Source organism: Neomonachus schauinslandi, chromosome 2, assembly GCF_002201575.2.
Source record: "Neomonachus schauinslandi chromosome 2, ASM220157v2, whole genome shotgun sequence".
Taxonomy (NCBI): domain Eukaryota; kingdom Metazoa; phylum Chordata; class Mammalia; order Carnivora; family Phocidae; genus Neomonachus; species Neomonachus schauinslandi.
The window spans coordinates 75363658-75386364 of record NC_058404.1 but is presented as its reverse complement, the minus strand read 5'-3'; the positions used below and the strand labels follow the sequence as shown (position 1 = coordinate 75386364).

At 44.8% G+C, this 22707-nt stretch overlaps 1 protein-coding gene across 2 annotated transcripts in view; it reads right to left on the bottom strand.

The window, feature by feature from the left end:
• GATB (glutamyl-tRNA amidotransferase subunit B) overlaps positions 1–22707 on the bottom strand; it is a 92377-nt gene that overhangs the window by 35919 nt on the left and 33751 nt on the right. For both annotated transcript variants that reach the window (XM_021698933.2, XM_044912600.1), the window contains exons 3-9: positions 18255–18368; positions 15858–16056; positions 15303–15425; positions 5773–5886; positions 3523–3607; positions 2795–2839; positions 425–614 (exon numbers count right to left, since the gene is read on the bottom strand). In XM_021698933.2, coding sequence (XP_021554608.1) covers positions 425–614; positions 2795–2839; positions 3523–3607; positions 5773–5886; positions 15303–15425; positions 15858–16056; positions 18255–18368 — 870 coding nt within the window. The remainder of the gene's footprint in view (positions 1–424; positions 615–2794; positions 2840–3522; positions 3608–5772; positions 5887–15302; positions 15426–15857; positions 16057–18254; positions 18369–22707) is intronic.

Below are 22707 nucleotides of genomic sequence, written 5' to 3'. Positions count from 1 at the left end.
CCTTCTACAGTTGGAGAAACAGCTCGCTGGCTTTTGAGAGCCGAACTTCCTGCCAGACCCTGTCATGGTTCAATACTGCTGGACATCCAGAAACCCTATACGTTGATTTTCTTTTGTCCTGCAGACACATGGGAAAACATTCATCCGTAACATTTGGACTGTCTTCAAGAAGCCTCCACAGCTGCTATGAGCAGCTGTTCATTTCTGCACAGAAGAGATGACTGACATAAGATGCTGCTTCACCTTCTGGTTTCATGAGGCATATTCACCAAAAAGGGTACTGAGCAAAGGTTATCGTGCCTTGTTCTTCTCAGAAGCATCTACTGTACAACTGAAGCAATCTGCCTGCGCTACACAGAGCTCACCGCAGAGCATCACCCAAACTGCTGAGCTGGGCTTATCTGAGCCTCTGATCAATACCTACCAGTAAGGCGAAGCTGTGTTCCGGCAGCATCCCATACTGTTGAATGAGCTTCTCCCGGGTCTCACTGGGCAGCTCAGGGAGCCGCTCCCGAATCCAGTCAATGTTGATCACTTGCTGTGGGTCTGCACCGGGAGGCAGAGACGCGGTGTCATGGAGCAGGAGGGGAGGCAGGTTGGGTTCGGGCATAAACCTAGGCAGGGAGACGAAATGGGGTCTGACTTGGAAGTATTTGGCTTAATAGGAAAGAAAACCCCTATTATGGATACACAAGTTTTGTGTTTAGATGTCATGTTACAATTCCAAATATTTTCTGGGGTGCCTGGGTGGCTCAGTCGGTTAAGCATCTAACTTTGGCTCAGGTCATGATCTCAAGGTCCTGGGACTGAGCCCCATGTTGGGCTCCCTGCTCAGCGGGGAGTCTGCCTGTCCCTCTCTCTCTGCCCCTCCCCCTGCTCATCCTTGCTCGCTCTGTCAAATAAGTAAATAAAATAAAATAAAAATCCAGGTATTTTCTAATGTCCCCTAATATCAATTCTGTTTCCCAGGAGTCTACAAGTGTATACTCCAGGTCAAGACCACCAGACCTGCCCCTCTCCATGCTTATAAACCATGATGAATGAAAAAGGCACAACACAGGGTTGATACTACACTGTGATTTATAATTGTGGATAAAGTACATATTCACAAAGACAGAGGCCGGGGAAAAACAGGACCAAATGAGAACAATTTACTTATTAGGGAGAAAAATGACATTTCCCCATTTAAAAATTCTCACTATTTTTAGCAGTATTTGTGAAATAAATGAAAAGTCAAAGAAAAAGAAAACTATCTTTCTTGAGAAGTGGAAGAAATAAATAGATTTTGCCTAAAAAAATGTAGAAGCAGGGAGGGAAGGATGAGTAAGTGGACCACAGGGGATTTTTAGGACAGTGATACTATTCCCTGTGACACTATAACGGTAGGTGTCACGTCACTATTTGGTCAAAACCCACAGAATGTACAACATGAAGAGTGAACCCTAATGTAAACTATGGACTTTAGTTAATAACCAAGTCTTAATTTGTAACAAATGTACCACACTCTTTGTGGCATGTTTGTGGTACGTGTGTTTAGTCAGAGTTTTCAACATTTCCTGGGTAATAAATGCGAATCACACAGCAGTGCAGGATGTTATTACGGGAACCATGGTGGTGAGGCAGGGTATATGGTATACACCAAGAAGCACGTGGGAACTCTCTGCAGCACTACCACATATAACATCTTTCCCTCTACTCCATTCCAGCATCTAACATTTTTCTGTCCACTTCTACTTGTCAAAGGGCTTATGCAGAAGCAGGATAACGCAGAACAAATGGGGTGCCAAGGTGACAGATCAGACGTGCACGCAATCCATTACCTCCATGCCAAATCTGTGCTGTGAATCAGTCTGACTTGTGAGGGCAGGAGGACACCAAAGGGAGGGTTCCTGAATCCCACCTATTAACCTGAGGGCTTGAGCCAAAGCCACTGGCTGACCTAACAGCCAAACTCCAGGCTGAGTAAGAAAGCAGCATAAACAGAGTAGGAGGTGACACCGGAGAACAAAGAAGTTCTTGGGAAGGATAGACTGAACCCAGAAGCTCACAGTGATGAAAACAATCTTGACTTTGACACACATGAGAGGGGCCCTTCAGGGGAGGTTCCCACTAAGGGTTTATGAGCTTCTTTTCCCACATCACAATGCTACATTGGTTCCTCATTGACAGCAAGAGTTGAGCTTTGCAAAGGAACCAACAACCCTATTGCTTACAACTTCAATCTTTACAATCTGCAAAACTCAATGGGGAAAAAGACAAAAGGTTCAATTTACCTTAAGCCTATTCTTATTATTTGCTTTATTTCTGGATCTCATATTAAGTCCAACTTCATATGTTTAATTGTTCAATTTTTGTTTAATTTTAATCAATTAAATAACATCACTCGAGTTAAAATTTCATTAACATATGCATCTCTTTTTTCCTTTCTTCTCAAGGATCTTCAGTGTGTTACTGAATTTGTAAATGAATATAAGAATAAGAACATCCTAGGCCCCATCCTCAACTGCCACCCTCTTAGCTCAATTATAAGAACTCTCACCCAGGGTTGAGTCAACAGTGTCTTCCAACAGTTGAATCCCATCAAATAAGACACTCTGAGGCTAACAAACCAAGAAAACATTCTTTCTTTCAGTATATATATAAAATAGGAAGTCTAGGCTTTCCATCATGCAACAATATAAACAGAAAGTGGTTCCTAAAAGCTATCCAGGTCCTTACGTTACTCTGCAAGTGGATTTGAAATTTGCCCCTAACCCCAAACACATGATGGTATTTTGACAAGAGGAATAATCACCTGTAGTCTTGTTTTCCTTCTTTGTCTCTCATCGGCATGGTGCACCTACGATAGTTAAAAAGGAAAATGTTAAACCAACATGGCATGCAACATTGCCCAACATATGTGCAAAGGGGAGTTGCCCCTACCAATAAGGGACACAGGCAAATTCAGGCTCTTTGACCTTCTTTGAGAGACACTTACATAACTACATGAAAAAATATTAATGAAAGAGAAATACTCAGAATAATTTTTTAAAATAAGAGAAGAAATTGCTTCAATGTTTCCAGCTTCTAACCAGCTCAAACTCTAGTCTTCCGAGCTTCTTTCAGTCTTCTGCTAAAAGCGCAAAATCCTCAAAATTCAGAGTCAGAATATTAGAGTCAAAGTTATCAAAACAAAAAAGGGTACCTCCATAACCACCCCTAAGCTTTCTTTACCTTCAGTTTGAATTGGTAGAGCTTAAGTCTGATAGAATTTAAGGAAGTGAAAATTCTTGCCCAAGCTGGAAGCAACTGAAGGGCCAGACTCAGCACTTATGTCCAAGTCTGGTTCAGTTTCAACCTCTTACCAGTCCTCCAGGATATTATATCCTTGTAGCGTACAGTATTTTCCTAACTCTACTAGTGAGGAAAGCATTAGTGCAGACAAGCTAAGTACCTTCTTCAAGGTCACATGGCTGTTCTGTGGCGAGCCCAGACCAGAGACCCACCCAGCTGTGTGCGAGATGCTGGTCAATGCAAACTCACCCCAGCTTGTAGTCAAACGAGCGCGTTTCATTCAGAATTTTACGTCCATTCTCAAGTTCGTGGATTTGTCTCTCAATTTCAAAGTCTAAGAGAAACATAGTAATTTAGTATATTTTGATTCCTTTCATCCAATCAAGCAATAATTAGAAATCTTTCTCAATATTTAAGTAAAAAATAATCAAGAGAGTTGTTTATAATAATTCTTCCTTCATATGCTATATCCTCTTCTCGTTGCCCTCATAGGACAATGATGCCGGGAAGAGCCTTTTAGGAAACTCTGCTCCCTCACTTTCAGAGAAAGCTCAGGTTCACAGTGACCCAGTCCAGTTTACAGCTCTTGGCAGAAGAGGAGCTAGGACTAGTATCTAGGCCAACTAACTCCAGATCCAGGATGGCTGCCTATCACGAGTTCCAAGGGATCCAAGGATAAACTTCACGGGGTTCTGGTACCTCCTGAAATTATATACAGAATGTGTGTGTGCACACTTGTAGATTTTTTGGAGAGAGAGTCCAGAATTTTCATAGGGATCTATGACCCCAAATGATTAAGAATCTCTGTTCTATGCCATGCTCCCTCACCACCAAACAAGGCTGACTGTGGTAAGCAAATCAGCCATAATTGTTAAGCTTCTTTCTGAAAGCAGCTTTAGCCTCCCCCTTAACTCCCCACCCTAGCATGTACTACCTTCCCTCATCCAAATCCAAACTCTTTTATCTGAGCTGACAAGCAGCAGCAACACTAAAATGTGTCAGTTTTTGCTCCCTGTCTCCCCAACTCCAGTGCTCTCTTTGACTGAAATCAGATGAGGACTACTAGGCATGATGTAGGGAGAAAAATGGGATGGAAAAATCATGGGCTTGGAGAATTAAGCCCACCATAGTAAATCTGTGGTTCTTCAGGTCTGAGTCAGGACACAGGCAGAATTCTGTCTTGGTGGTCTCCTTCATAAATCATTAAGAATAAATCTACTTAAAATCTTGCTGCTTGTTTTTTTAGGTTATCATCACCACCTCTTCGAATAATGAATTCTAGAACACTTAACTACCCACAGGGTGAAGTTGAACTTTCTTCCATTTGTTCCAAGTTTCCCCTTCACAAAACTGGCCTGTAGGAGTATCCCTGACCCAAACCTTTCATGGCTTCAGAGACATGAACTGTATCTCCTTTTAGAGATAGAAGAGTCCGCCCTCTTTGGTCCATCTACACATGGAAACCTTCCCTTACCCTTTCCCTTACATAAGTTATCCCCTTGATCATTTTAATGCCCTTTTCCTGAAAATCTGTAGACTCAGAGCATCTTCATTGAGGCTGATCATTGCAGGTTCACGATAAGGTTTTATACAAGACTAGAGAATCTTTTCTGTATTGTTTCCAGTACTTTTCTCAACAAGACCGAGGACTCTATTAAACACACACCAACGCATTCAGCTGTCTTGTGCTCTGTGCATCCTTGAAGGGATGCACTTGAAACTCTATCCTTTCCCTACATTCTCTCTTGCTCTCTAGATACTTTTGATTTTAAAGAATATATTTAGTCTTCTGAGATGTCTTCACAGTCAACAACCTCTATGGGACTGCCTGGATGTTTATCTTGCTCAACTGTTCTACTTTAATTATTATATATTTGTCAGCACATAAATACCCACAGCATGTACTCCAATAAGACCCAAACTCAATTACATAGGCCCATGGACTCTATTAGTAAAAATAGTAAAAAGCAGAAAAACATAATGACCAATTAAGTCAAACCATGGCCAATCTACAATGAATAAATATGACTTTATAAAGTTCATGCCGGTCGGAAAGAATGTGGTAAATGGAAAAACAGAGCTATTGCATATTGCAGATCCTCCCATAAAGAGGTGGAGTCTATTTCTCCTCCCCTTGCATCTGCTTTGAATCGAAAGTGTTGGGAGAGACACTGTATGAGTTCGAGAGCTTGGGACTCAAGAAGCCTTGAGGTCTCTGCCTTCATCCCCCGGGAAGGGCCCGTTGCCAAACAAGAAGGTCCAGGCTAGGCAAGCAAATGAAGAAAGACAACGTGGAAAGAGAATCCTAGCAAACCCCCGGCACCAAGGCCTCAATGTGTGAGGTCATCTTGCACATGAATGAGCTGAGGCAGGATCTAATCCGTAGAACTGCAAAAGCTGAAATGGTTATCATATAAGCCACTAAGGTTTGGGGTGGCTTGTTACAAAGCAATAGGTAACTGATACAAAAAAGAACATTAAATGTAAGCTGACATTCACCTATTGCTTTGGCCAAGAACCTGGCACTATTGAGATTCTTCACTTCAGTTCGAACACCCAAAGGCTCTCCAGGATGATGCACAGATATATTGGCATCCACTCTCAACTGGCCCTCTGGAAGGAGAGAAAAAAGACAATTCTTTAGAAATTCTTTTGAGGCAACATAGTCTTTTTTTTTTTTTTTTTAAGATTTTATTTATTTATTTAACAGAGACACAGCGAGAGAGGGAACACAAGCAGGGGGAGTGGAGAGGGGGAAGCAGGCTTCCTGCCGAGCAGGGAACCCTACCCGGGGCTCGATCCCAGGACTCTGGGATCATGACCCAAGCCGAAGGCAGACAACTAACGACTGAGCCACCCAGGCGCCCCGCAACATAGTTCTTTTTAAGTCTCTAGGCAAGCAATATCGAATTCCATTTGCTGTTTACCCAGTTACAGCAACCCAACTTTTGGGAAGGTATGGTTGGTCCTGAAGCACATGGCTGATACTCTGTCCACTTATGAGAATTACAGTCCTAAGGCATCTGAGGTGTGAGTATATGTGTGTGTGTACATATTTGTGTGCACTTGTGCACATGAGGGAGAGAGGAGAAATTCTGTATATACCAGCTGGGAAATCTAATTTCTTTTGTGCCAAATAAGAAAAACAACACTGTTAAAATGGAGAATTATTCTGCAGTTTTATCCTGAGTTTTTATTCACTGTCAGAGCCGGGTTGGGGGGAAGGCAGCAGAAATGATGATCTGAGAGATGCCTGGGTGGCTCAGTCGGTTAAGCGTCTGCCTTCGGCTCAGGTCATGATCTGGGGTCCTGGAATTGAGTCCCGCATCGGGCTCCTTGCTGAGCGGGGAGCCTGCTTCTCCCTCTGCCTGCCGCTCCCCCTGCTTGTGCTCTAACAAATAAATAAGATCTTTTTAAAAAAATTAGAAAGAAAAAGAAATGATCATCTGATAACCCTACACAGCTTTCAAATGGAATGTGGATTTCCAACTGTGATTCTAGAAGATCCATGAGAGTCCTTGAGAATTTATAACTCAAGGGCAAGAGCCAGAAACCGGGTTTGTCCCCTCCTCCTTCCTCTGGGTACTATAATAATCTCCTCTTTCAACAAACAGGACTCTGAATCCTTCCTGATTGCTGTAAGGATTTGCCACAGCAGACAGTGCTGTTATGAAGGGGTGAGTCTGTGCAAGAACGCAGAGGGGGCCGCCCCCATCCTGGGAGGACCTTCTCTGACCCAGAAAACTCCTTTAGATTAGGAACAGTAACCCCTAAGGAGGCAGGTGGTTTGTGGAGAGGACTAAGAGGCTCTGCAGAGAGATGCAAAATCCTTAAAAAAATCACATTTTACACCCTACAAAGTAAAGCTCAAATTCTCTGTTCTCTAATTTCATTTACAATGTCTAAAACAGAACAGAATGACAAGACAAAATGCTGGACTTTTATTTTCCTAGGCGGGTTTTTACATTTAAAAAGAACCTGCCAAACCTGAAGATTCTGATGGGCTGAATAAAAATTCATTTTCCAAGATTCCACAGCAAAAGCCTCTTAAAATAATGAAATAGGGTAAATAAATTCCATGCCAAGAAACTCCACGGTCCTGGTCTCTGCTGCTCCACATCCAAATGCTGAGCTGTGGGGCTCGGCCTCCTCCAAGCTTCAGACTGCCGGCTGCCCACCGCCCTACTGTCTCCACTTGCTCCCTCAGAACAAAGGATGAGCTCCCCCACTCTGCGGCCCCAACTGCCGCCCATGCTGGCCATCAGGGCAAAGGTGCTTGCAGCTCAGAACGTACTCTATGTCTCCAGCACGGACGTCTCAACAGTCTGGACAATTTGTGCTTCCTTGAATCCAGGAAGTCCCAACTATTCCTGACATCATTAGATTCTTAGTCCAGGAAACCTGAAGTCATTTTCCCTGTCTCTGTTTTCTTTTCCCTCTATATCCAAACTGACAACTTGATCCTGTCGGTTCTCTTCCAGTACCCCTCATATCTGTCCCTTCCTCTCTACATCCACAGCCACCACCATCGCTGGAGGACTTGGAACTTCAGATGAGGTTACAGAACTGCGTCCTTTTAGTACAGCAACCCCCCTTGTCCAGCTAGCCACTACGTGGCTGTGACTTCCATCCTGCTACAAGGTGGTTTCCATCATTCTCTTTGCTTGCTCAAGTGCAGGGCCACTCCCACTGGGCCATCTCGTCTCCTCTGCCTGGTATTGAGGAGCCCTCATCCACTCTTGGCTGACATGACCCACAATTTCCCCCTACTCATTCCGTGAGAAAGCTTTCCTCCAACTGCGGGAGCTTTCTGCATACAAGTCCTTGCCCGGTCCGCTGGCTCCTGCACGTCCTCGTCATCAGTATTACTGTCCCTCTTCGGCCTTTGCTCATCCTTCGGGGTCCCACTTTAGTGTTACCACCTTCTCCTCCTAGAAGCTCTTAATCAATAAGCCCATCTCCATTGGTGGCTCCTCCGAACTATGAGGATGGACACAGTCAATACCACAGAATTTAGCACATGACTACAGTCTATTTTGAATTAATCTTATCTTTAAGACCAGAATGGAAGGCTTTGGAGGGCTGCACCCAGATTTCAAACCCTCACCCACCTTCCCGCCCAAGAGCATCATTCTTTCAGCTACCTCCTCTCTCCCACATCCTTTATTAACCTCGCTTTCTCTGCAGTACTTCTGGTAGAGACACATACAAAAGTATCTCTTGTGAAAAACAACAACAAACCAAAACCCCAAACCCTAGTCCCTTGAACCCCATTCTCCCTCCATCAGTTACTAAGCTACTTTCCAGCAAATCCTCTCGAACACGTTTTGTTTGCTTGCAGCACAGCTTGTCTCTACTATCTCACCTTCTGTTTCAGCTGGGCTTCCGTCCCCGCCTCTCTGAAAATGCCTCCTCAAAGTCACCAGCGACCTCCCGGCTGCCAAATGCAATGGACACAGGACTTGTTCTGTCTTCACCTTCCTGGACACCCCCAGCAGTGTGCAATATCCCAACTAATCCTTCCTTCTTCAACTATCTTCCTCTCCCGGGTGCTGTGACCTTCTGTGCTCTTGGTCTCCCTCCTACCTCCCTGGACACTCTACTTCCATTTTGTTTGCTGGTGTTTGCTTTCCCATCCAATTCAGGACCCTCTTCTTGCACTCTCTCTGTAGGGGTATGTGGCTTTAAATACCAGCAATGTGCTGATAACGCCTCAATTTCTCTCTTCTGCCCAGACCTCTACTCTGAGCTCCACACTTACCTCCAATGTCTACTTGATACCTCCACTTGGAGGTCTCACAGACATTTCACTTTCCAGAACTACATCCTGATTTCCCCTCCACAAAGCCATTCTTGTCTTCATCTTCCCAGTTTCAGTCCACAGCACCACCCAGCTCAAGCTTCTTTGAAGACATCCTTGATTTCTTCCTGCCCCTTGATTTCCACACCAGCCTGTTAGCAAATCCTGTTCTTTCTTTTTTTTTTTTTAAAGATTTTATTTATTTATTTGAGAGAGAGAAAGAGAGAGAGAGCACATGAGAGGGGGGAGGGTCAGAGGGAGAAGCAGACTCCCTGCCGAGCAGGAAGCCTGATGCGGGACTCGATCAGACTTTGAGGAGGCATTTTCAGAGAGGCGGGGATGGAAGCCCACGGAGCAGCCCCAGAGTGGTTTTCTAAAACATTAATCAGACTGTGTCATTGCCTTGCTTGAAAGCCCTTCAGTGACTTCCCACTGCATTTGGGATGAAATTCAAACTTCTTACCATTATTGGTAATCTATCCTTTGCCTACATTTTTCAGTCTTACTTGATGCCATAACCCCCTGCCTGTTATGCTTTCCCTCCAGTGGCCTTCTGTTACCTATGTTACCTCAGAGCATATTCTAACCTTTTCCTCATCTCAGAGACTTTGCCTTAGCTGTTCCCTGGAATGCTGACCCTTACTTCTATGCTGGTTGGAGCCTGGAGTCATTCTTCAGGTCTCAAATAAACGTCACCTCCTCTGACAGGCCCTCACTCTCCAACATTATTCTTTATCACGGCATCCTATTTATTTCCTTAGAGCACGTACCACTATAATGATTTTATTTATTAATGTATTTGTCTCCCTCATGGATATAAGCTCCAAGTGGCAGGAACAATAATGTCTTTTTCACTGCTATATTCAGAATCTAGAGCTGGGTCTGGCACAGAGTAACTGTTCAATAAATTAATACCTTGTTGAACAAGCTAAAACTCTGGTATTTTCCTGAGCAGTGAGTAAGCAGATTGGTTACTGTCTCACAAAAGGTTCCTGATAAGTTTTAAAGTTCTGTCTGAATAGGATTAATCTACAGCTGGAATCATGTGAAAGGCCCATTTAGCTCAAAGGAAAACTTCCAAAGTATGCTGAGCTCTGCTCAACCAAATCTCAATTCTTGGGAAACAACTTTTTTTTGAACTCAGGGAACCCTGAATTGGACCTCACCTGCTTTTAAAAATGAAACCATCTTTAACGATTTAGAATTTTAACTTGGATAAGGAATAAAAGCATGAATTTCAGTCTCTCCCAGAGAAGGCCTTACATACTACATAAATGTCTGAGAGGAATCATTTAGTATCCTGCAGTGTTGAAAGAGAGTCCACTAGCCTGGATTCAAATACAGTATCAAACATTCACAAAAGACATTCTATCCAGTGAAGACAAAATACCTTTTAAACAAATTAAGTTAAATTGCCTCAAGTGCACAAAAGCCTTACCAGTCAGGTTTACTTCAACGCATTCTGCAACACTGAGGGAGGGCCTTCATTCACACATCACCAGAATGTTATCAAGCTCAATTTCTACCCTCCAGAAGCAGAGATTTGTAACAGTAAAACTAAAAAACTATACCACTGAGCATAGTGATATGGTGCAGTTACATATTTTTTTTTTCTAAAACACATTCACACATCAGAAATATAACATCAGGACAGAAAACTGTTTCTGTAAACAGCAGGGGCCTGAGGATTTAGAGAGGTCTGTTAAGCCATCTCATTCTGATCACTGGATGCTCTCCAGGATTTAAATAACAAGTTCTGACACACACACACACACACACACATTTTATTGAACGTATTTCACAAAGCTTATTTACCCAAAATGAGTAGAGGTTCTGTAAAAGTAATACTATTTATTATTGCTAATAAAAGCACCAAACATTTACTGAGTACAGGCTACTTGTCAGGACGTGTGGTAAGTTTTATACACTTTATCACATTCATTCCCTATGATACAGCTTTAGACAAAGCCACTTTTAGACATCCTTTAGGCATTTCAAACTTAACATATCCAAAATGGAATTCCAGATTTTCTCGCACAAAGCCATTCCTCTCCCAGTCTTCCCTGTCTCAGTACCTACTGACACCACACCCAGATGTCCCAACTCTATCTGACAACTTGGATGATTTCCTTTCCTCTTCTTTTTCTTCCTTTCCCCTTCCATATATGGTTATTTGGGGACTCAGTATATAAATGTGGGAAGTGAAGCTCAGAGAAATCAAATCCCTTGCCCAGGTTCTTTAGAGCTAGAAGAGGTGGGACAGGGTCCCAACCCAGTTCTGTGACCTCAGTGTCCTCAGCACCCACACTCTGCCACCCTTCTTCCCTAAACTGTCATCTATGGAGGCTGTGACACTGTCGTGGCTGCCACTAGAAACAGTGCGATGCAGGGCTTACAGAAAGGGCTCCTGGACTCAGACACACCTGGGCTCAAATCCTAGCTCAGTCACTTCTTGTAAGCCTTGGAGAAACAAGGCAATCTCTCTAAATCTCAGCTTCTTCACCTGGACAACAGGCATAATACCACCTATCTCCCAGGAATGCTGTAAGGTTTAAACGAGATGATAAATAATTTTTTAAAAATGCCTAGTGAGGGGTCCCTGGGTGGCTCAGTCGGTTAAGCATCTGACTTCAGCTCAGGTCATGATCTCAGGGTCCTGGGATCCAGCCCAGTGTCGGGCTCCCTGTTCTGCGGGGAATCTGCTTGTCTCCCTCTCTTTCCGCCCCTCCCGTACCTCTCTCTCAAATAAATAAATCTTTTAAAAAAAAAAAAATGCTTAGTGAACTGATGAGCACATGCTAAGTGTTCCAAGTGGCAGACATCACCACTGAAACATTTAGAATGTTTACTTCAGTACACATTCAACTCAACAGACGGCTCTGAGGATCTCAACAGTGGCATATGTCCACTGAGCAGGAAGACTTCTGGAGGCCAGGCTGAACTGATCCATGCTCATTAGCAAAACTATCAGGAACTCACTCAATCACAGGCCCAGAGCAATTTAAACTTTATTCCAAAAGCACCCTGGGGCGGGGGAGTGGGGGGGTGGGGTGAGGTCCACTGGCCCTAGGGCGGTCCTCAGTTCTCAGGCTACAGTCTCCGATGCTGCACGGTGGTCCTATGGTGGTGGGGCAGAAGCACAAGGCAAGTGGTTGGGGCTGCTGAAATGCTAAGAGCACAAAAAGCTGGACCCCTGCAGCCTCCAGGCAGACCTTCCCTCCCCACAGTACTTTAGAAACACCCCAGCCACTCTGCTGCTGTGCTAGGGGCAAAGCTGTTGGGAGTTGTATTTAAAAGCAACAAAAAAGTGTCACAACAAATGAGATTTAATGAACCCTCTCAGTGGTCACTGGCTGATGAGTTCTTGCCGTTACGGTTTATCTCGTGGCAAGGCCCCAGATGGGACGATTTCTCAGCTAACAGGTGGCCTGTTTATTATTCCATAGGTTTGCTAGGAATCACAGGTATTTGGAGAGAGAACGGAAGAATAAAAACTTCCTTTAAAGCAATAGGGAACCAACACTTAGTGCATAAATGGGTAACCACCCAGCCTGCCCATATCTGACTTATGTTCTTGGGTAAAAACGCACCATGAGCCATAAATCTGACACGAAGAGTTCTCTTACTCCACAACACAGCTGCACTTCCATAGAGCAAACTTGGAGGCAGCCAACTTCTACGCCACTCATACTGTGCGGCTGTGTTCTTCCAGTCTTTAGCTTAAAGAAGATAGCAAATAGGCAACTTCTGTCTCCAAGTTCAACTTGTACCACAGCTTTGACGTTACAGTTTGTGGCTTGTAACATGTCCTACGTGACAGATGTGGCATTACAACTTCAGAAGTCCTTTTGTAACACACAAGTATATTGTGTGACATAAAAAGGTTGGTAAACAGGCTTATAAACCAACAGCGAGATGAATCATCATCCTCAATGGTATTTCCTGGCATCCACTGTGACCACTTTGCAATGGTTAATTTTATGGGTCAACCTGACAGGGTCATAAGGTGCCCAGGTATTTGGTTAAACAGTACTCTGGGTGTGTCTGTAGGGGTATTTCTGGATGAAATCAACATTTGAATAGGCAGACTGAGGAAAGCAGACTGCCTCTGTCATTGTGGGTGGGCCTCATTCAGTCCGCTGAAGTCCTGAACAGAACAAAAGTGAGAGTGGGGGGGGAGGGCGCGGAATTTGCTCTCTCTGCCTGCCTGTCCTTGAGCTAGGATACTGGTCTTCTCCTGCCTTTGGATTCAGGCTCAGACTGGATTGCACCACTGGCTCTCCTGATTCTCAGGCCTTCAGACTTGGGCTGGAACTATACTCTCGGCTCTCCTGGAGCTTGCCCTCTTGCAGCCTCCTCACTACAGACCATGGGATTCTCAGCCTCCACGATCACATCAGCCAATTCCTTGGAATAAATCTCTTTAAATATAAACATACATACATACATAAACATACACACATATACACATTCTATTGGTTCTGTTTCTCTGGAGTATTCTAATACACCACTGTACTGAGCTATCAATTAACAATTGCCATTTGCAGAATCTGTATCTTTTCTCCACTCCTGCCCTTCTCAACTCAAGGAATGCTCTGTGAGTGGCAAGAGTTTTTTTTTAAAAGCCCCTCGTGGGGCACCTGGATGGCTCAGTCGGTTAAGCACCTGCCTTCGGCTCAGGTCATGATCCCGGGGTCCTGGGATTGAGTCCCGAATCCGGCTCCCTACTCAGCGGGGAGTCTGCTTCTCCCTCTCCCTCTGCTGCTCCCCCTGCTTGCTTTCTCTCACTTTCTCTCCTGCTCTCTGTCAAATAAACAAAAAAAATAAACAAAATCTTAAAAAAAAAAGCCCTTGGGAACAGAAAACATGGGGTAATCATGGGAGAGGCTAGCTTTCAGGGACTTTAGGGTGGGCAATGGAGTGCTAGGAAGGGGCCATAAGAGTGAGCCATTAAGACACTGAGTTTGACCAAAACTTGTATTCTTTATTTCCAATTTGCAAACACTTAAAATACATACTTTGCTTGTTCTCAATGGCACAAGTTTTTCTTTTGTTTGATTTCCTACTATATTTCTAACAAACTGAAGATATTATCTCAAAGTTAAAGTTTTGTGAAATCATAACCTTGTCTTTTACTTGATATAACTTGGCTTCAGCTGTAGCTGGATGAAAATTCTACAAAATAAGAAAGAGACCTGAAGAAAAAGCATCAAGTAGCAACTAAGTGCTACCTACAGAGAAACTCAGAGCTATTAAATAAAGTGTCTTCTGAGAAAGATGAAACCGTTCAAGCACATTATTTTACTGATCCTCACTTTGGTGCAAAACAACATTTGGATATAAGAAGCCAGAAGAAAACATCTGGTCCTTTGACTGTTAAAAAAAAAAGAAAAGAAAGAAAGAAACAAACAAACATACATACAACAGGCCCAAAGCAGAGTCACTGGCCCCCACTACAACAAACCAAACCTTCACTGCAGTTTCAGCCTCTCCCAGGACGGTGACCTTTATCCAGTCGACCTGGAAGTTCCTGATCAACACTAGTGAGGTAATCTGCATGACAGACCCCACCCTCCTCCCAAAGAAAGGTGAACAATCTTGCCTAGAACAATCCACTCTCTGCTAGAAAATGACCCCTTCTCTCTATAAAAGCCTACCATTTTGTCCAGCTCCTTAGAGCTCCTTTCTATTTGCTAGATGGGATGCTGCCTGATTCATGAATCTTTAAATAAAGCCAGTCTGATCTCCAAATTTACTCAGCTGAATTTATTTTTTTTTTAAAGATTTTATTTATTTATTTGAGAGAGAGAATGAGAGAGAGCATGAGAGGGAAGAGGGTCAGAGGGAGAAGCAGACTCCCTGCTGAGCAGGGAGCCCGATGCGGGACTCGATCCAGGGACTCCAGGATCATGACCTGAGCCGAAGGCAGTCGCTTAACCAACTGAGCCACCCAGGCGCCCTCAGCTGAATTTTTTTAACAACTCCTAATCTCATATTCCTGGGCTCAGTGCCTCTGCACTGTTGTTAGTGTGTTTAGTTTTGACTGGGGGTTCATTAAAGAATCCCAGGAAAACTCTGAGGAAAAAAACCCCCAGAGGCCTAAAGGCTGACAAAAGCCTATAAACAACCCCAGTGTAGCTGATGCAGAGAACAAAAGTCCAGCGAGAAGAGATGTGGGAGGCAGAAAGAGAAGGTAAAGGATGAGGGACACAGCCTCTGCGGCTTCTACCTGCCATATTTGCCTGGCTGGTCCCCAGGGCTTGAAGTATCAACTGCAGCTCCCTGACGGCTGATGCTGCCTCTTCTCCACAGGACATGTCCGGCTCCAGCACCACTTCCAGAAGGCCAACTCCTACCAAAGACAGGCAGAGTCAGCCAGACTGCAGCTCTCCAATCTGACCCGCAGATAAATTCGGCTGAGGTCTCAGGAAGAACCTGCATCACTGATGGGCTCTCTACATGGCTTCTAGCCTTTGGATTATTTCTGCTCCCCCTCACATTTTGACTTTTAACTTTGGTTCTTTCAACGTCTGCCCGAGATCTCAAGCTGCTGGGTCCATGACTAGGCGGCTACGTTCATCACACTTTACGGGTGGGTTGTTAGCAAGCCCGATGGGGATCCCGGTTCAGGCTGTGTTCGCTAGTCAGCTGTGCCAATACCAACGCTGATATCTGATCTGGCTCTGTCAAACTCTTGGGCCTGTTTCCTCAACTGGCTTGGGAGAACTCTAGAGGGGAAGAGAGGTGGCCGGAAGGAAAGGTAAGAGACAATCCCCTGGCCTACCTGCCCTGTTCAAATCGATGAGCGTCTGAGACCGCGGCTCATCATGGAGGCTTTTGCCACTGTCTTGCTCCAGCTGGATCTGCTTGATCCTCACGGTCTTGGTGCTCACCTGACTCGGCTTCTTCCCCACACAGACACTGTACGCTAAGCTGCCATTCACAGCAATCGGGAGTCTTTGCTGGGTAATTTGGTAGCCTGCCTGCACACAACATGCGTTATGTTACACAGTCACCAGGCCATAAACAGAAGCTGGAATCCAGTTTACTATTTCTTTTTCTGTCACAAAACTATAGGCTTACTTAAAAACACAAGAGAAAAGGAAAAAGAGAAGAAAATTAGCTTATGCACTGTAGCCATAATTTAGCCTGGCCTCTTCTGGCTTCTCCCACCCCCTCCCTTACCTTCCCTGCACCTCCCCAACCCCCAATAAGGATGCAACAAACACCAGGAACCCCATCTTCCCTACCAAATTGTCATTTGGGGGAATAACAAAAACCTCACTGTCAGAGGCCTCTAAGAGAAGACTTTATTGTCTCCACTTAGCTCATTAGCCTAAACCCTGCCTCTGATCACTGGGCTCTTGACAGACCCTCCGTATTAGGAAGTGCTGGCTAAGCATTCTGCCACCCACGCGCAGCACGGCAGACAGCAGTCGCTAGTGCACGGAGCTTGTTTTGTTCCTGCTCTTTAAGCTAGCCAGTCATGCCGGCTGCCCTCCCTGCCCCGACAACTTCCCGTTTCTCGCTAGAAAACGCTCCGACACTCGCACTCAGCTAACAGAAAACACCAAGTACTAAAGTACTGACGGATGCTACAAGGGCTCCCCACCTCCTTCTGAGTAGAGGAGGAATGACTCGAGTGCCCACAGGCATCAACACCCAGTGAAGAGATGGGAGGGCAGAGAGGCAGTGCCTGTGGGCTCCCAGATACCGTGCTGAGTTCTTTACACCGTCGAATCCTCAGGACAACCCTATGAGGGAGATGGGGGCACGGAAGGGGTTAAGGGCCACAGGGCTAGTAGGTATCCATGCCAGGATCTGAACATGTAAGGTCTGGCTCCAGAGACTATGCTCTTAGCCACCAGGCCAGCATTTTCCAAGCTTCCCCTGCAGGAGAATCATCTGGTAGGCTGCACCTGAAGAGTTTCTGATTCTGCAGGTCTGGGGCAGTACCCGAGATTTAGATTTCTAACCAGTTCCCCGGAGATGCTGATCCGAGGGGCGCGGGGGACCACACTTTGAGAACCACCGCGTTAGGCCAACTCATTCTCTGTGATGAAATAGCAAGTCTCAATCTGTAACTCTGAATCGGGTTGCTGAACGATATTCAGGATGCTCAGTTATATCTCAATTTGAATAAACTGTTTATTCAGATAAACAACAAATACTTTTTTAAGTCTAAGTGTGTTCCATGTAAGATTTGGCAACACCAACTCTGGTTATCTGAGCCACCTGAGCCAGAGATAGCAGAAAGCCATTGAGAATGAAAACATCTCATTTTAGTCACATAATGCTAAGTCTCCCACCTTCACCAAACGGATTATCACTCTTAAAGGATGGAAAAAACGCAGCTTCATTCCCTTCATCCTACCAAGCAACAGAATTTGCTAGGGGCTGGCAGCCAGGGGGAAAAAGCGGCAGCAAGCAATTGGAGAAGTAACGTTCCAGCTGCATTTTTTATTTAATTCTACTTCCATCCTCATCCACTAAAGACCAGCTCACCCTCATCTTCAGTTCAAGGAAAATAACATGAAGCAGTATCACCACTATCATTTTTCTAGATCTGAAGAAAGGGTGTGCTTACTATTAGAGGCTCAGATCAAATGAAGAAACTTTATAATTTTAAGGAAAAAAACAGGTTAATATTGGGTTTGCTACCAATTTACAGCCAATTACTGTTGTTAGTCGAGGCTTCTGGTTCATGTTTCTGCTTCCTATTGTCCACTTACTTGCTCCTTGTGAGATGACAGAAATGTCCCTAGAGGGGACAGTCCTATTATTGGTAACTTCAACTTAAAAGAGGGAAGCTATCACTCTGTCTACAGAGCTGTCGTCTGCATTTACTGTTGCATCGGCTGTGGAGTTAGATTTGACCTCACAGGCAATTAGCACCGAACACCATGGCCGGCTTGAGCCTGAGAACACTGCCTTCTGCTCCCTGTTCAATTATGAGGGAGCCAGCAGAAGCATGAGGCTAAGCAAGGAGTCGGCAATCAGGACAACAGCATCCAATCTAGTAAACATCGGGGGGCACCTGCCTTCATCAGGGCCAGGCAGAACCTCCCGCTGACACGGACAGAGCTCTGACTGGAAACACAAGAGTCATAGCCCCCTCCCCCGCCCCCCTTCCCCCCCAGCTCTGAGAACGTACAGAGGGCGGATTGCAAAGCATACTTACAGGGAGGTCCGCATAGAAGTAGTGCTTCCTGTCAAACAAGGACTTCTTGTTGATGCGGCAGTTCAGGGCCAGGCCTGTCATCACGGCTGCTTCTACGCACCTCCTGTTGAGAACCTATGGAAGCATGACACACAGCTCCTCTCAGATCCAGGCTGAACAAATGCTTCTCCCACATACTGACATCCTCCCTGAATATTCAATTTGGCCCTTCGACAGGCATTATCTCTGGTTCTCTGTGTGGGCAGCTCCGGTTCACAAGCAGACTCTTGTCTGTCTGGAAGCGGGAAAACTTTACATAAAAAAAGAAAATGCATGTGGTGGTGGGTCCTGCAGGGTATTTGATGAACTGCCACATGGGCGATCCGTTCCTTCAGTACCTGGAATGAAAGTTAATGGGGAGGGACCCAGAAAAGCTCAGCAGAATGGGGACTACGGGGAATCCACTTAATCTCATTCCCTGTGCAAGCACTTGAACAAGGAGCTCGTCAGAATACAGAAGAGGCATGGGTTCCTGAGAAGAGGGTCCAAGCAGCAGCTCACCAAGCCACCTCAGTGAGGGTGGAAAACACTTCAGCAGAGAAAGAATGAAGTTCTGGAAACTCTGGAAAAAAAAAAGTTTCTGGAGAAACGGCCATGGCCATTTCCTCAAGGGCTGGGAAATGTGGCCTGCCCGCCCTCCCCTCGCTTTCAGTCCCGGCCTGGTGAACTCGAGAGAGGTACAGACTGAGTGTGACCTGTACCCTGACTCTTCCTGAGCTGCCAGTCCCTCCAGGGGCTCCCGGAGCCCACAGGTTCTTTCTGGATCCCATCCTCCCCCACTTTCAGGTGTGAATGACCGGGAAATGGCTAGCAAACTTCCCAACCCAAAAGGAGGTGAACAGCTTTTAAGAACTTTGCGGGTAGGGACATGGGGGTCCGGAATAAGGCCGACAACTGGAGATAAGGAGAAAGCATTAAGTTCTGGAGTCAGTTTATCCTATGTGTATCTGTGTGAATGGAAGGCTCAGTTTGTTCATCTCTGAAGTAAGGATTTAATATCTACCTTGAGGAACGCATGAAGAAACAGGCAGAACATCTACTCCATAGTAAGAAATTAATAACTAGCTCATTTTCCCCACTCTGCTTCAGGGAAATTTGTGAGCATGTTGTCCTTGCTAATGAAACACACTTCTATTCTTTATTAGAATATTTATGATGTTCTTTAGTATATTTGGTATACTCTTATTTATGTAGGGCTTTCCACAGCCACCATTTTATTTTAGCCTCACAGCAGTGCTGTAGGGAAGGAATTTGTATTATTTCAAAATTTCAGGAAAAGAAAAAACTAAGACCCAGAGATAACAAGAAACTCATCCAAATCACAGAGATGGCAAATTAGTAAAGTTAGCTCTAAAGTCCACACACGCCCTTGCCTAGTGAGTGACAAACAGAATCCCAGTGGCTTAGGGACCCGCCCTCCAGGCTGGAATAATGAGCGTGGCACCCCCAACACAAGCACAGCTTGCGGATCAAACACAGATTTTGAAAACAAATCTATACAACAAAATGTAAGAAGCATCTCTACTTGCTGAAATATATAACCCCCCGAAGACACCCCAAACGGCAAATCTCCCTTCTGGTAACATCATCACATGCCTTCTCTTCAGAAATCCGGTTATAAGATGGGAGTCTTCTCACAGCTTCTATTTGGACTTCTTCATTCTGGGCCAAGTAATATTGTCAGCTCTGCAGTAATGGTTCTCACGAAGAAATGTGTGTGTGTAGGGGGAGGGGGGGAACAGGATGCTCTAATTATTGATGTTTTCTTGCTAACGTTTGGTGTTTTACTGAGCAGTTGTTACCACAATACAAACATAGCTGGCAGAGAATGCTGCCAGCTCCCAGCACGATGAGTCGGGTCAAGGCACACGAGAACGCGGAGCTGGCGTCCCAGCCTGGGGCCCTGCTCCTCCTGGGCTCTGCCGCAGAGTGGGCTTGCTGTAAACTGCCCGTCTTGCTAATCTGTACCAGTTCTGGCTTTATCACTCCCACTGGTTTTCCAGCCACTGTTGGCTCTCTTGTCCCTGTCCGGTCTGCCCCTCTGGGGGTCCGACCTGCTTCCTCCCTCTAGGCGTGAAGAGAACCCAGGTTTGTTTTGCTTATTTCCACACACGCGTTGCTAACAAACTCCCTGCGCCTGGCCCTGCAAGGGAGTGAGGGGTGGCAACCGATCGCGGACTCCCACTGTGCCTGCGTGCACAGGAGGACACAGGCACTTGAGAAACCATCAATTTCCAAAGAATAAGAATGCATGAAAACACATAAACATTACAGCGATATTGAATATACTTTAATCTTTTTTTGATGATTTAGAAGACTTGAAGTACTTCAGAGTCAGAATTATAAGCATCAATCATCACCACACTATAGTTGCACGGAGGGGCTAGTAAATAGAGAGTGCCAGTTAAAAGAATGTCACGAAAAAAGAATTTATTATAATCTGAGTCAAGCTGCTTATGACAGATGGAGGTCCAGGTCAGCATATTCGGAGGACGGGATGCAGACTTGGAAAATTCAACTTGGGCTGTCTTTATTCTGAAAAACTTCTTAAGTGTCTATAAAGTAGATTTTAGGGATACAGAGGTAAACAGGACTCTGTCACTGGCCTCAATGAATGTGCAGTGGAGACATGAACCCGCCAGCATCTGCAACATCCTTCTCAAGTCCACCTTCTATACTAGGAAGATCTTGCTAAAAATGCAACTCTTACAGCATTCTGTTGCTTAAAATCACGACAAAGGCTAAGCTTTTACAAGATCCAGTTCCCACCTCCTTCTTCAATTTCATCTCCCATCAACCACTCTCCCCCCATGGTCCATCTCTTATACAAACCATGCTGACCTGTGGACTCTCCCTCTTCTCATTCCATTCAAAATCTGATGTCACCAAATCTGTGAAACTTTCCTTACTATTCTTCCTACATACCTCTCTGGTCTTCTACACACTTCCATTTGTGCTAGTATGACACTGGCCTGAATTTGCTTACATATATTTCCAATAGACTAATTTTCATGAGGATGGGAATTATCTGTTTATCCTTGCATATCCCTGGAGCATAAAACAGAGCTGAAAAGTAGCGGTGCTCAATTAATGTGTGTTGAACTCAAATGAGGATGGAGGTGATGGGTATAAAGGCAAGGTTTCCGAGAGGCAGTGATGTCTCAATCTTCTCTAATGTGTTACTTGCCACTTGCTGGCCTTCAAACTTGTTTCTGGAAGTTTCCTGAAGCAAAAACCATTCATGTATGATGTGATCAAAGAGGTAACTTGAAAATTCAAAGACTTAATTTGTCCCAAAGAAAGCACGTTCCAGAATTTTCTTTGCAATTAACATAAAGGGACAAAGGATCTCAAGGTTAGCCACAAGAGCTTTCATGCAGAAGGAAAGCAATGATCCCTGGAACTCACATAGCACACCTTTCTCAATGGAGTCTTAGAGGAGGCTTCACTCTGCCTTCAGGAATGCTCATCAGCAAGTTATTTATTGCACAGGAGGTGTGCTATGCACAACACATACATTTGCCATTTAATCCTCTCAGTAATCCTAGGGCAGACACTATTATGATCCTCATCCTACAGATAATGAAGGGAATCCTAGAGATTAAGTAATTTGGCCAAGGTGACCCATAGGATAAATGGCAGAGCCAGGAAGTCAGACCCCTGGAACTCAGGCTCTCAATTACTACACTCTACCTTAAATCTTCAAAGAATAAAGCATGTTACTGATAGCTAGCAATACTGCTAATATCTGGCCATAACTCTGGAGCAGCAACTCAGACCAAATTCCACTGCAGATACTGTAAGGCAGATACTGTTTCTAACATCTTCTTCACAGTGTCTATAAGTTTGTTTTCAGATGTTGAGCTCCTAGGGAGCAAGCACGGTGTTCTTCTCAATTTGTAAAACAATACAGTCTCCGGCATGTGGAAGATTTGACACTGAGTGGACCTATAGGTTTTCTCCATTAGCAGGGGATATTTTATTGACAGATTTCCGAAACCCTTAGACACAAGAACTACCCATGAAAGGATTTCTAAAGCGAAGAGGCTCTTCTATTTTAATTAGAAGATAAGAAAAGTAGAGGTAGAAGAAATGTGCATCAGACCTCCAAGGACACACTGTGCCCCAATTTGAGAAATAGTCTTCTAGTTTTAAGACTTATTTAGCCTAACCAAGTAAGCATTTCCTAATCTCTGAGTATAATGGACCATCATTTAATGACAACTTCCAACATATCCCCTCCCCGCCACCGCCTCCAAAAAATCACCAGGCTGCACACATTCTACTTTCTTAGTATATCTTGACTCCCCCCGCCCCGCTAAATCCTCTGGTTTAATTCAGGCCTCTATTCATACATCCTCACCTCCAGCTGAGACTTCTGCACTAACCACCTGGCCAGGTTTCTCTCCCTCCA